General features: G+C 48.8%; 1 protein-coding gene across 2 annotated transcripts; it reads left to right on the top strand.

Annotated features, from left to right (window-relative positions):
• Positions 1 to 2,239: 2,239 nt before the first annotated feature.
• On the top strand, positions 2,240 to 12,535 carry FMOD (fibromodulin). 2 transcript variants are annotated; one of them, XM_082647432.1, is made up of 3 exons: positions 2,240 to 2,364; positions 5,078 to 6,068; positions 10,553 to 12,535. In XM_082647432.1, exons 2-3 carry the CDS (start codon positions 5,087 to 5,089, stop codon positions 10,702 to 10,704), a joined length of 1,134 nt encoding a protein of 377 aa, XP_082503558.1. In that variant the 5' UTR covers positions 2,240 to 2,364; positions 5,078 to 5,086; the 3' UTR covers positions 10,705 to 12,535. The 2 variants fall into 2 exon arrangements, with proteins under 2 accessions (XP_082503558.1, XP_082503559.1); XM_082647433.1 differs by lacking the exon at positions 2,240 to 2,364 and adding an exon at positions 4,852 to 4,977.
• Positions 12,536 to 14,864: the final 2,329 nt, after the last annotated feature.

The raw sequence follows: 14,864 nt of genomic DNA, 5'->3' as shown, positions 1-14,864 counted from the left end.
AAATATCTACTGTGATTATTAATGAGATAACATACGTAAACCATCTAGTTTATAGTAGGTAGTCAGCAGAGGTCCATTCGTTATATTTAATCTTTTTAAAAACTCTTTGAAATTCCTGAGGAGATTGGGTCCCTAATAAGGACCTTTCATATTATGTCAACAGCTCAACCTTATTGGAGCAACCAAAAGTGTCATTCTTTAAAATTCAAATTCTAAATTCTTCAAATTCAAATCTGAGGCTTTCTCAGTTGGTACTTTTAAAAAATAAGAAACGATTCAAATTCACACCCTTGTGCATTGTTGGTGGATATGTAAAATGGTGTATCCACTATGAAAAACAATATGGCAGCTCCTCAAAGAAGTTAAAAATAGATTACCATATGATCCAACAATTCCACTTCTGAACATATAACCAATATAATTAAAAGCAGGATCTCAAAGAGATATTTGTACACCCATATTCACAGCGGCATTATTCACAATAGCTAAGAAGTGTAAGCAACTCAAATGTCCATTGACAGATAAATGGATAAACAAAATGTGGTATATGCATACAGTAATTACTCAGCCTTTAAAAGGAAGGAAATTCTGACACACACTACAACATGGATGAACCCTGAGAACATTATTCTAAGTGAAATAAGCCAGTCACAAAAAGACAAAGACTGTATGATTCCATTTATATGAGTCATGCAGAGTGGTCAAATTCATAGAGGTGGAAAGTCGTTCTTTCTACTCTGGTGGTTGCCAGGGGCTGAGGGAGGGTGAAATGGGGTGTTTTTGTTTAATGAATATAAAGTTTCAGTTTTGAAAGATGAAAAAGTTCTAGAGACTGGCTGTACAGCAATACTTAACACTTCTGAACTGCACACTTAAAATTTGTTAAGATAGTAAAGTTTAAGTTATGAGTCAGTTACCACAATTTAAAACAATTTGAAGGGTGTTTCTTGGATGTTAGCATGAGGCAGTTAGTTGAGGAAAGAGCATTCAGGATGCAAGGGTTCATCTAAGCTACTGAGATTCTAAGTAATCCAAATTCTTCTAGCCCCTGAACTTCCAGTTCAGACTCATCTATCTAACTGCCTGCATGCATCTCCACTGGAATGCCTAACAGGCATCTCTAACTTAGACTCTGTCCCTCCCCATCTTTGTAATGTCAGGAAATGGTGCTACCACCCAACCAGTTGCTCAAACTCAAAATCAAGGACTCGTCCTTGACTTCCTCTAACTCCCTATCTGGTCCATTTTCAAGATTCCTTGTCTAAAGATACATTGTTCCCTCTTCCATTGCACTAGCCCAATCTGCCATTATCTCTCAACAAAGGCGGGCTAGAGCTCCTGCTTCCACACTTTCCTGCTTTTTGCCACACAGCAGTCTCTCCCATGTGCTTTTAAAAATGTAGGTCAGATCTTTTCACTTCCTCTGCTTAAACATTCAGAATAAAAGTTAAATCCATGCCATGGCCTAAAAGTCCCTTCATGGTCTAGCTCCTGCCTACTTCTCCGACCTCATCTTCCCCTTGCTCAGGGTCTCTACATCTGTAAAATGGCCACAACAGCAATCATCTCTGGGCCGGGGGCCTCACACAAATTACCTCACAGAGTCCTTGCTACAACTCAACAAGGTACTTGTTGCTAACCCTAAGATCATCATGAGACAGGCGAAAGTGCATGAGGCTAGTGAACAGTAAGTGATCAACAAATGTGAGTCCCTTTCTTCCCTTTTATCACAGTGGCGAGAGAGAAACCCTACAGCCCAGACAGGTCTACACTGGTCAGGGATGGAACTGGAGCCAGAGCCAGCTGTCCTGTGTCCTCTCCCTTAGTCCATTAGCCTAACCACCTGCCCGTAGAGGGCGCCGGAGCCCAGAAGGGTGAGCCCTCGCTCTCCCGTGGGACCCGTGGGTTGCTGAAAGAGTTAAGATGCCTCTTCCCAAATCCTGGCCCTCCCCATCCCTGCATCTGCCCTTGTGGGTTTAATGAGAAATCCAGGCGCTTCGTAAGAGACTGTACAAATAACTTCGAGGGCGCCACTAACTCATTCAGCAGAAAGAGACCCTGAGCTGCCAATGCTTTAGGGCAGATGAGTGGAAAGAAGGTGGTTTTTATAGAGTCAGGCAGACAGCAGGATTTTGCGCGGTTGAGTGTGAGCTCCGCCCCTGCAGCAGAGCCGAAAAAGCCAGGATCCGGGCTCCTCAACCCCTCTCTTCACAGCATTTGATTAGGAATGTGGGGGCGGGCCCTGGCCTGGCACAGACACACACACTCTCAGTAGACACCCTCACTCCTCTCCCTCTCACACGCTCTCCAACCAAGGAGGCCAGACAGAGAGACGTGGTCATTCTCTGAAAGGTTCAACTCGAGGTAAGTCAGTCATTTTACTTCAGGTTTTGTCCCTGGTAGTTCCACAAAGGGACAACAGCAAAGAGGCTGGGGAGCAGGGCAAGGGCCGGGCGGAAGGAGTCATTCGTCCTTCTCCCATCTGGGCTGTGTCCCAGGATGCTGGAGCCGGGAAAGGGGAGTAGAAGGAAGGGTTTCCAACATGCTACCTTTGTCCTACAGTTTCTTTCTGTTGTTGGGGGACATCCAATTCTCAGGCATGAAAAAGTGAAGGGCCAGGTATCTAGCATAGCCAGCTCTGCCCCACTACTGCTCAGAAAGCCCACCATCCTAGCCCTGTGTCCCTGCAGTCTCTCTTCAGAAGGGTTGTGGTAACTAAATTCTGTTATGGGAGCGGAGAGGGAGTTTTGTGTAGTGTGTGTGTGCGTACGTGTGCATGCACACGCGTGCTTGTGTGTTGCTGGGGTGAAAGGGAAAGAATACACAGAAATATTGAGACTTGACCAGGTCCAAGGAGCTGTGAAATGGGGATCCAATTCAGGTTAGGGAATAGCTCTGGCTTGACCTCCTGGACTCTGACAGAAGGGAGAAATGGTTCTCTAGAATGGAGAAATGAAAGAACGGCAGTAACTCCTGAGTAAGCTCCCCCCAACTCAGAGAGTGCCAGTCCTAGAAACTCTCCACCTTACAAAGCTCTGAGCACAGGAGGGTCTCTATCATTGGGGGTGGGGTGGGTGAGGATTTAAGAGTATAAACCCTGGAGCAACATTGCTAAGAGATGGGGGTAGGGTAAAGAGAGGAATAAGGTACCACCAAACCCTTTTAGCCATCATGACTCCAAAGGAGACTCAAGTGGGCAGGATGCACAGCCCTGGAAGGCTGGGTCTCGAAGAGGAAGATGGCTCTTGTCTGCCACGGTGCCTAGTCTGGAAGGAGAAATGGAGACAGAGGCTCACTGTGCCAGCCTCCAGACAGCCACTGTGATCCTGCAGCAGCCCAGAGCTGAGCATGGAAAAATGTGCTACTGGTAATGGGCCATTCCGTCCGTCTTCCCCTGGCCAGTGCCAAGGCCCAGCCAGCATGCCCAGGCAGTGGGTGGCTGGGTTGGCCCCTCAGAAACACTGTGGGCTCTTTGTCTGAGGCTGCCTGAGGATGAGCCCGGGGCCTCGCCTCTGCGACCCAGGGGCCTCGCCTCTGCAACCCAGAGGCTAATGGAATAAAGTGGGCCTAAGGGAATTGCTTTCAGGGGACAGAGAGGTCTGACAGAGACGGTGGCCAGAAGGTGACTAGATTGTCACTATTAGGGTCCTTCTCATCGGTTCATTGGATTTGATGTTGGCTTTTAGACTCCTTCCTTTCTCCTGTCCATGGGTGCCAACCCCAGCCAAGGGCCAATAGCAATGTGAATGGTATACGTGCCTATTCCCAGACCAAGAAAGGTTCTAAGGTCTTCTGTCCAAGGGTGACAATCACCCCTCTGGAAGGGACCCATTGCTCACAGGGGTTATGCAGTGCTTTGGCTATAGGTATTCAGAGTAAGACATCCAGACTGATATGCCACCCCATGACCCCTCATCTTCCACTCCTTCAGCTTCCCTCTCAGGTGACACCAAACCCACACTTCTCTCTAAACCTACCCTGCTCTCATCTCGCTAGCATAACAAGCTCGAAGGCAATGGGCTGCCAGGAAATGTGGGGGCCTAGATATGGAGACTGGTAATCCAGAGGTGGCTTGGGATGGGAGAGAAGGATGCCAGAATCCCATTCTAAAGGCATGTTCCCTTGGGCATACTCAAGAGGCTTCAATTCCTGTTCCATTGTTTGATGTTCCTCATTCATTCTCTTGGTCCCATTTGGCTCTTGCATAATGTCCATGGTGGAGCGGGAGAAGTAGTAACACTTTACTGGACAAGTGCAGGAAGACTTGCATGCACTCAGTACCCACTCTAGAAGACAAGTGCCACACCTGGGTGGCAGTGGGCCCAGTCTGGAGGGAATCTGTAACTGTTACATGAAGACCCTGTGCCGGCCAAGTTGCATGTGTAGCCACAGACTGCCAACCAGAGAGTTTCCTCCCCAGCAGACTGTTACAGGTGCTGGTACCACGAGCCCAGGCCTTGTGGTGGCTGCAGGGGGACCACAGCACTCCCCACAGACTCAAAACAGAAACCCTCTGCCTTCCCAAGTAGTTCAGATCTTCCCCTTTGAGATCTCAAGCCACTTCTGGCTGTTTCCCAGAGATATGGAAAGAGCCAGAGGGCTTTTTCCTTGGACTCTTGGGAAACATTATGTCCTGGGGAGTCCAAACTGGATGTGAATTCAGGCCTAAAGAGCACCCACCACCACTACCACTCCCATGGGAATTGCTGTGGCCTTTCTAGCTCCCCCAACAGTACCTTCAGGTTGCTAGAGGTTCCTATGGGCCTGCCCTCCAAAACAAATGCAGCACCTCCATTCAAGCTCCTTTTAATCTCAAAGGCTATGTTTCTGCGACTCTATGACCAGAGGAAAATGCACCTAGCTCCCCGCAGACAGCCACGTTTCTGCTGGACCAAGTGTGCAGGGGCGGCACTGGGAGGAGGCCCAGAGGAAGTGAGAGCAAGGCTACTGCTCACAGCTGTTTGCTGCTGAAGTCAGGTCTGCGTAGCTCAAAGACTAAGGCTCACCTGCTCTGCCTCCCTGCCTCCCTAGAGTCTCACTCACGCCTGCTTACTCTGTTCTCTCTCCCTTCTTGCAGAGAGACAACATGCAGTGGGCTTCCCTCCTGCTGCTGGCAGGGCTCTGCTCCCTTTCCCGGGCCCAATATGAGGAAGACTCCCACTGGTGGTTCCACTACCTCCGCAGCAACCAGCAGTCCACCTACTACGACCCCTATGACCCTTACCCTTATGAGCCCTATGACCCTTACCCCTATGGGGGAGAGGAAGGTCCAGCCTATGCCTACGGCTCTCCACCCCCACCAGAGCCCCGCGACTGCCCCCAGGAGTGCGACTGCCCCCCCAACTTCCCCACAGCCATGTACTGTGACAACCGCAACCTCAAGTACCTACCCTTCGTCCCCTCCCGCATGAAATACGTCTACTTCCAGAACAATCAGATCTCTTCCATCCAGGAGGGCGTTTTCGACAACGCCACTGGGCTGCTCTGGATTGCTCTCCATGGCAACCAGATCACCAGTGATAAGGTGGGCAAGAAGGTCTTCTCCAAGCTGAGGCACCTGGAGAGGCTGTACATGGACCACAACAACCTGACCCGGATGCCTGGCCCACTGCCTCGATCCCTGAGGGAGCTCCATCTCGAGCACAACCAGATCTCGAGGGTCCCCAACAACGCGCTGGAGGGGCTGGAGAACCTCACGGCCTTGTACCTCCAACACAACGAGATCCAGGAAGTGGGCAGTTCGGTGAAAGGCCTCCGGTCACTGATCTTGCTGGACCTGAGTTACAACCACCTTCGGAAGGTGCCTGATGGACTGCCCTCAGCCCTTGAGCAGCTGTACCTAGAGCACAACAATGTCTACTCGGTCCCCGACAGCTACTTCCGGGGGTCGCCCAAGCTGCTGTATGTGCGGCTGTCCCACAACAGTCTCACCAACAGTGGCCTGGCCTCTAACACCTTCAATTCCAGCAGCCTCCTTGAGCTCGATCTCTCCTACAACCAGCTGCAGAAGATCCCCCCAGTGAACACCAACCTGGAGAACCTTTACCTCCAAGGCAATAGGATCAATGGTGAGACTTTCGCAAAGGGGAGTGGGGAGGGCTGTCTGCTGCATTGGAAAGACCCAATTCTGAGTGCTGGGGGCAATACAGAAGAAATAGAAGTAGGGGAACCAAAGAGTACCAATGAAGTAAGCTGAAAACCCTGCCATATCCCTGTACAAAATGGTACATAGTGGCATACTCTTATACTACACAGCAGTGCTAGGAAAAGTCAGTGGGAGAGTGGGTTGGTACGGAAGAAGACTTCCCAGAAGAGGTAAGTCTCAATCTAGGTCTTGAGAGATAAGCGGGCGTGGGCTGGAGGAACACAGGACTGGGCCCTTCTGAGAAATGCAACTGCCACAAACAAAGGGACCAGTCATTTAACAGGCCACCTGGAGGGGGCAGCCAGGAAATTCCTGTGTCTAAGAGGTAGGGGTCATGTGTTAAGCAGTGAGAGAGGAGTTGGGAGAGGTTGGGGAGGTGGCAGTTCATAGACAGGGGGGTTTAAGTTGAACTTCTACGGTCCGTCCCAGGAGGAAAGTGTGCTGTTAAGAAACCGTGGTATCTGCACTTTCTCACTGACCCGGAAGAGGATGAGCTCTCTGTTTCCACCTGATCTACTCATGCCTCGACAGCCTGGTCTTGTGTCTGGATGTTTATTTGCTTTTTAAACATAACAACTGGTGGACAAGAATTTGTAGCCTCTCAGAGCTGAATGCGGCACTTGCTCTGGCTGGTTCTCCCTGGAGTACAAGGAGCCCCTGGTGGCAGGGCAGAGGCCCCCTAGGGTAACGTGAGCCTGACCACCGCCAAACCCTGGGGTGGTGGACAAGGACAAGGGCTTCTTGTTTTCCAAGCTCTTCCCAGAAAAAGCCTAAAGTGCTGCCTCTCTGTGTCCAAGAACTAAAATCTTCATTTCAGATTGGATTATCTAGTTGATTTTCAGCTCCCTCTCAGGATCTTGTGTTCACAATGTGCTTACATTACCCCAGGGCCTCTGATATCTTAATCCAGCTGGAAGGTACAGAGCCAGATTTTAACCTCTCTTCCTCTGCAGCAAAGTACCCCTCTCCCTGGGGAATGAAGGACTCATTAATGACCATTGGCAAAGGGCTCTGAAGTAGAGCCTGCTGAGAGCAAACAGCACCATCAAAGCATGGATAGGGACTGAGTCTACAACCTCTCCCATCAATACTTTCTCTCCCTGTGCTCAGGGAACAGATCAGTCGTTTGGCAAGATGTTAACGAGCTAGACAGCCCTCTGAGTGAGAGAGGCACCAGTCCCAGAGGCTGACTGTGAGGTGGGCAAGGTGAAGAGGTCCCTGGTTCTCTAGTTGGAAGTGCAAGACACCATCATGTATAGGGCAAACTGTTTTGTATTTAAAGTCTCTCTTTCTTTGGGGGGTGGGGGTGTGGGGGTGCGGGTCTTCCTATTCCCAAGGCAGGGTTCTCTGGTCTCCAAGATGTTGCATGCTGCAAAGGGTTTGACATTTGCTTGTAGCTGTTCATCATCCCACCCAGAAGTCACCACTACTTATCTGCCACCCATTCTAAATACAGGAGGATCGTCACAACAGAAACGTCATATTGTATACAGTGCTTTATCAGAGTTTGACCCTGAAAATGTGACAGCAAAGAGCAGCTGTCACGGGAGAGAAGCCGTTAGTTATTGCCTGACTGTACAATCAGAAAACTTGGGGTGAGGAAGTCTCCATTGCAGCATCTTGTCACCCTGTCTTCTTGCAGAACCACATCTGCCGCTCAAATACAAGGTGGTTCACCCCTTCCAAAAGCTCTGCTAAAGATAAAATCACTTTAGTCGAGTGTCTCAAGGTCTTGCAAGAAATTTCTCCCTTAAGTCAAACCTAAAAATGTCCAGTGCCTACCCCAAATCCCTTCTTGTGCAATTTAAGCCAAAGCCCCTTTGTCTGGATATCTCCCTTTTAGTCTTCTTTTGGCAAAATAACACCAACTCCTTATTTTTCTTAATTAGTGGATGAATACATGTAAAGTGCTTGGTTCGCCTGGCACATTATTGAAAAAGCAATACACAGTAACTATATTATAAGCTTTTCTTCTATTGCCACTTTGAAATTGCCAGGTACAGTTTTGTTCTGTTTTATTTTTTTCATCGCAAAGATGGGGAAACTGAGACACAGAGAAGGAAAGGCAATCTCTTTAGGTCACCCAGATCTTGTAGCATAGCCTCTACCATCAACAGCAAAGGACTGAAAGCCAGGCTTCTCTAGCTGAGAATGGAAGGAGTATCTCTCTGATTCAGACCAACAGCAGGAAAGACAGTTCTCCAGGCTCAGGCCCTCGCCTGGGCCAATGTGAAGGAGGTCTCCCTGCACAGCTGGTCAGGGACCCAGAGCAGGGGTGGGTGGTGAAGGTGGGATATTGAAGCAACCCTCTGAGAGGGGAGCTAAAAGGACAGGAGCTGAAGGGTGTGCAGTGGAATTAGGCCCGGCCCTCTCCCTCCCCCTTCCTTCTTCCATTAGCATCTCCCTCAGTTTTTCCAGCCTGGCAAGAGCAGGAAACACAGCTCAGAATGTTATCCAGCAGCTCTGAGATCCAGGGGGCAGGGCGGGTGTACCAGGAGGAATTTGGAAAGACTTTTGTCAGAATTTAATCCGGGATGGAAAGTGTCCTCCGGAGTCTCCAAGCAGAAGCCCCGTCCTATTCATGAGCTTAGGGAAGATAAACAGGGGGCTCACGGTGCTCAACCTGTGGACAGAATCTACACATGCTGTGTGCTGAGCAGCCCCTCAGTGCTCAACAGTTGGGATCCAGGACTTTAGCAGGCAGTCTGAAGGCCCCAGGATGGTGTAGAGAATCTATGGTGGAACCTCTAAGTGCAGTCTGCCGACAGGGTTGGAGGTGATATTTAAGCTGGGCCACTTTACTTCTCCCCAGCCCAACTCACTCCACCTGTTCCACACAGACACCATAGACCTGGCCCCTGGCCTTGGCTCTGCCCCCAACCTGTCCACCTGGAGGCCACTTGATCTATTCCCTGGGACCAGAAAGGAAACATCCAAAAGTATTCCAGGTCTCCACCCCCACCCCGCACCGAGTGCTCTCCAAAGAAGGGTATTTCCTGTTCTCATTATTCTTTGGGGCTGGGTTTTCTACCTTACATTTGCAGTACAAGTTAACTGGCTGCAGCCTCAGCCCATCTCCTCTCTGTCAGTCTTGACAGAGACTGAAAAGAATTGCTAGCGCTAATTTAAAAAACAATTTCTTCATCTATCTAAGCTCTCCATACTGTCTTCCTTGCAACCTTCACGCTCATACCCATAATCTCTCCATCCACAATGCCCTCGAAGGTCACCTCTAGGAAGAGAGTTAGGAAAGCCTTCCTCCCATTCCTCCTGCCCTGCTCCAGGCTGACACACAGCTCCTGACCACTGTGGCAAGCAGAGGAATGCCTCTGGTTGAGGCAAAAGCAAGCCCAGCTCTGGGTCTGCCTAAGTGTTACAGCCTACGGAGACCCGACAGGTAACCTCACCCAAAGCCCCTCTGACGTGAGCCACCTTCCTGATGCTCTCACACATCGCGTTGAAGGCAGCCTCTAGGGGCTTCAGCAGCTTCTCAGTGGTGACTCTGGCTGTCCTTGCTGGAGTTTTAGCTGAGTTCTTGGTTTTTATCCTTCAAGTTCCTGACCCAGCAGGCTAGAGACAGAGGTGGCTGATCTGTCCAAGAGGACAACCAGAGGGAGAACAAGGTGAATGGTAGCAGAAGGATTTGTATTTAAATCAAACAGAACTACTGTATCAATTAGGACTGCATGGTTTGGAGGGAAAATCTTCAAAAAAGGGTACTTCTTTTGAGATTACAAAAAAGGAGGGTAAACCGTATCATATTAAATGTGGGATGCAAGAGAGTTATTTATTGGACTTTTGAGCTCCATAGCAGCCCTGTTTATCTATCAGTTTCCATCTCCTTAGACCTCAGGGCCTTGCTCACTCCTTTGGCCTTACTCAGAATGTACACGGACAACGCCCTCAAAGCTCTGCACTCAGAGACACTTGTCTCTCAGTCTAGATTTTCTCTCTTTAATTTTCTGCCACTTGCTCTATCTGCAAAGTGTTAGGAAATAGTCCAGATTTAAGTCCCTGCATTTCCCCAGTCTTCCTTCTTAAAGCAATTCGGAAACACCCTCCTCTCCAAAAGCAATCAAAGCTGCTAGGGTTCGTCTTTGACTGCCTTCTGCTGCCACCTGCTGCCTAAAGATGGGAAAAGATCAAGGCCTGGCTGGAAGGACATTCCAGGGTCTACAGAGAGGGATGAGTATGAGGTGGAGCTATGCAGGCAGAGACCCCACTCTGTCTCTGGTTCTGCCCACTAATTGGTGCAAGTATGACTCCGATCCTGGAAAGTGCCTGCCCCACCCAGCTGAGTTCCACCTCTCACATTAGAAGCTTCACAGAGGAGGTCTGGCCTCACTGCGGACCCAGGTCCCTGATCTGGGCTTCTCCGACCCACCCCCACCCCTCTTGTTCCCACAGAGTTCTCCATCAGCAGCTTCTGCACCGTGGTGGACGTCATGAATTTCTCCAAGCTGCAGGTGCTGCGCCTGGACGGGAACGAGATCAAGCGCAGCGCCATGCCGCCCGACGCACCCCTCTGCCTGCGCGTCGCCAGCCTCATCGAGATCTGAGTGGCCCACGCACTGGGCACGGGGCCAGAGCCCCCGTGCCCCTCTGCATTTGGCTTGATGGTTTGGTTTGGCTTTTGCTGTAAGGTCTGGGACAGACCATGTGACAGAAGTCCATGGGCTCCCTCTACAGTTTTCTACCCTGTAGGCAAGTTCAGGTGGAATCAGGGGACAGGCAGCCTTCTTCTGAGGGACATGAAACTCTCCTTTCCAGGACAGAAGTGGTGGCAGACTTCTTCAGGGACTTCTGTCCCTGAAGTCCCAACCCCAGAAATCTCATTACCCGTTCTTCACAACGATCTGGTGCCGTGAACCCTAAAATTTGCTTGAGCAATAGTACATAACCTTACTTTTTAAACCATCACTGATTCTGTCTGTGAGCAGCGCTTGACAGCTCTGGGCTGTCATGTGCTGGGCTAGGTGTGCAGTTACTCTGGGCTCCCACTCGCTGCTTCTCAGTATATACCTCTTTGGCCAACTGCCTCCTCTTAAGTCCACCTCATCCACTCAACATGGCCCCACAGACACGTCTTCTCTGCCTTGGGCAGAGGCAGGAGACCCCAAGGCATGTGCTCATCTGCCCAGTGCCTGTGCAGAGAACTCACACTCGCATCTGAGGTTGGAAGGACACCAAGAGTCACCTCTACACCAGAGGTCACCAGTATGATGACCATGTTCTTGGCTTGATGTGGGAGGAGAAAAGCAACCTCAGGCTTAGCTAAATGTATAGGGCTAGATTTTAACAGCTAAGCAATTCTTTGAAGGTGGATCAGACTTCAGAAGAGGAAAGGCCATGGACTCAGCTGGAGACTAGTTTGGGCTTGACTGAAAAAAAAAAAAAAAAAGAGGAAAGGCCAGATTCTGCTTATCGTCAGCATCCATAATGGAGGCAAACACACCTCGAATTGGCTGAATTGAGGAAGCAGCTGCAGTAGTTTCATGCTTAGCCAGCACTCTCTGCATTCCCAGCAGCTCCCTACTTGGGTCTTTATCTTCAAAGGCAGAGTCCATGCGGTTCTCAAAGCATGAGAGAGGTAATTTGTCCTCTCCTCTTATGCAAGCAGAAAGGTCTATATCCTGATGGGAGAGACAGACTCCAACCAGCCCAGGATTTGCCAAAGAAGGAGGCTGTGGTATTAATTGTTTTCTCCTAAGGCCACAGTTAATAGTACCAGCTCTGGCTGGAGACGCTCATTGGGTCAGTGAAGCCCAGGCCCGGCAGCCAAATCTTGCCTGTACTGAGCACAAAACCCTCTGCTTTCACATCTCTGAGCTACACTCTCATTACTGAAGATGGCTGTTGCTTTATAGCTTGGGTGGAGAGCAATTAGTTCTTCCCATTTCTGAAAGGAGTGTTGTCTGGGGACCTAACCCTCCTGCTCTTTGGGGTACCATTGGGATGGAGCCATCCAGGCAGCCATGGCCAGGGACTGCTTGAGGACAGCTAGCCCTAATCTGCTCCTTGCCCAGATGCCACTGTGTCCCTTATACAGTGTATGCTTTGAAGCCGTTTTCCTGAAAAGGGAAGGGGGGGATACTTGGACTGCTTCTTGGCTCCAGACCTTGAAATCCACAAAAGCCAAACCAGCTCATTTCAACAAAGGAGTTCTGAGGTGAGGGGCAAGGCTGCCCCTTGCCCCAGGGCTCTTCAGAAAGTATCTGCATGTGAACACCATCATGCCTCTATAAAGGATCCTTATCACAGGAAAAGCATGAGTGGTGGCTAACCCAACCAATAAAGTTATTTTACAATTGCATCTGCAAGAATGGAGTCAATTAAGGCAGACACAGAAGGGTTACTTTAAGGGGGGGGTCACATAAGCCTCAGACTGGAGGAGCCCACTTTCTCATCTATTCTGCTTGAGTAGATATAGCTAAGAGGTTTTTAAAAAGTCACCTGTATAAAATCTCTAGTTAGCAAACTCTGTGCTCTGGAAGTTCTTCTTTAAGTCTAACTTCAATCTCACTAGCTCCATATTTCCTTCCATTTGGTCCCCAAGAGATAAAGAAAAAAATTATTTTTTTCAATCATTCTATCATTTTTCTCCTTCAACCATCCTCCCTTGTTTACCCAGTAATTATGGCGCTGGTGGGTCCAGAGTATTGTTGTCTTAACCGCGGCTGCCCTCTAGTGGCAACTATGTAGAACTGAGGGCAGTCAAGTACTGCAAAGCCAAGTTGGGCCTGGAAGAGGAAAATAAGCATTCAAGTAGCCCATCTGCTCTTTCATTCAACTTCTCAATGCACATTTCTTTTTTCTTTTTTTAAAGAAGATGTTGGGGGTAGGAGTTAATTAATTAATTAATTAATTTTTGCTGTGTTGGGTCTTCGTTTCTGTGCGAGGGCTTTCTCTAGTTGTGGCAAGTGGGGGCCACTCTTCATCGCGGTGCGCGGGCCTCTCACTATCACGGCCTCTCTTGTTGCGCAGCACAGGCTCCAGACGCACAGGCTCCGTATTTGTGGCTCACGGGCCCAGTTGCTCCACGGCATCTGGGATCTTCCCAGACCAGGGCTCGAACCCGTGTCCCCTGCATTAGCAGGCAGACTCTCAACCACTGCGCCACCAGGGAAGCCCTCAATGCACATTTCTTGAAAGCCTTTAAGAGCTAGGCTTGTGCTTTTAGGACAATTCACTATTTTCTAATAGAGAAATAACCACAACTGATATTTACTGAGCTGAATATATTATTTACTGAAGATATTCACTAATATATTCTGTGAAATTCTGTTTCTAAATCCAGTGCTTCTCAAGGGGGTAGCAGGGGTGGATTATCCATCAGGCTCTGATGGATAAAAGTTGTCTCTTTTCCTTTAAGCTACCGTTTGATCAGTACTTATGTGTTAGGTGTTTTATTTATATGGCTTCATTAGCATTCCTAAACATTCTATGCCATTGGTACTATTATTTTCACTATTTTATATAGATGGAGAGACTGAGGCACAAAGAGGCTGAGGTCACCCAGGAAGAAAGCATCGAGGCCAGGATCTGACCCCAGGCCATCTCTCTCCCCAGCCTGCCAGTTTTGCTATACTGTTTCTACTGTGCTAGCCTGAAGATCTCTGTGTTACTGGTGTATGCAGAACTGCTAGGAGTGTGGGGGATGCTTGGTGGTAGATGGGGTCTCACAAGGGGGGGGAGGCCATCCGACTTTATTTTTTGTGGACCTAAATCCATTCTGCTAGCATTCACAGTCCCTTTATGAATTTTCCAATTAAAATTCACTCTTCATCAATAAATATTTACCACAAGCCCTTGGTCAGGCACTGGGGATACTGCAGACAATAAAGGCAAGCCTTCCTTGCCATTGGGGGATTTATAATCTGGTGCAGTGACAAGCAGTGAACTAAAGAGTCACCCCAAGGACCACATAGTTACAAACTGAGAAAGGGCTGTGAAGGAGATGAGGATGGGTCTACATGAGGATTATCAAGGAGCCTGACCTAGTCTGGAGGAACAGGGGCAGATAATCAGATATGGAGGGAGAGTGTACTTACCTAGATGAAGAGATGGGAGGAGAGTCCAGCAGAGATAACAGCATGTATAGACCTCCTAATGCAGGAGGAAGCTTCCTGGACACTGAAAGACAGCAAAAATGGCTGGGGGCACAGTGGCAAGGAGCAACGAGGCTGGAGCTGTAGGCAGGGGTAAAACCAACTACTGCCTTTATTCTCTTATTTCAGACACAAGTACCAAAAAACTTTACCAACATTCCAAAGCCCCGGCTCAATCTCACAGTTCTGTCTTCCAGCAACTAACGGGCAGATCTCACTTCGCACCATCAGAGCCTTTTCTGAAACTTTTAAAGGTGGCAATCCATGCCCACTTTCTCCCATTCGGCTCTGATCAGTACCGAGCCCCAATGGACACTTAACCAATAATCAAAGCAACAGAAGGTATGGTGTAACCAGGTAGTCTTGACATTTGTGGACCCCTTTGGCAGCCTGCCAAAGCCTATGGACCTCTTCTCAAAATGTTTTTGAAGGTATAAAATAAAATCCATTGGATTCCAAAGGAAACCAATGAAGTACAGTTATCAAAATGTATAAATATTTTAGATCATATATATATAAATATTTATTAATGTCATAAATAATGAGATCCAGCAACAAGTCTAAATACAGTCATTTCGAAGTGCTAATGAGCATGAATGTATGTATTGTCA

Source organism: Grampus griseus (genome assembly GCF_964374135.1).
Source record: "Grampus griseus genome assembly, chromosome: 1".
NCBI classification, from domain to species: domain Eukaryota; kingdom Metazoa; phylum Chordata; class Mammalia; order Artiodactyla; family Delphinidae; genus Grampus; species Grampus griseus.
The sequence above is the reverse complement of the archived record's forward strand: the minus strand, read 5'-3'. Positions and strand labels throughout refer to the sequence as shown.

What these genes read in the sequence shown, in the direction of transcription:
- FMOD (XM_082647432.1), top strand. Translation starts at nt 5,087, where the DNA reads ATGCAGTGGGCTTCCCTCCTGCTGCTGGCAGGGCTCTGCTCCCTTTCC. An exon ending in CCAAGGCAATAGGATCAATG is followed by an intron (nt 6,069 to 10,552) that starts GTGAGACTTTCG and finishes TTGTTCCCACAG; the next exon opens with AGTTCTCCATCAGCAGCTTC.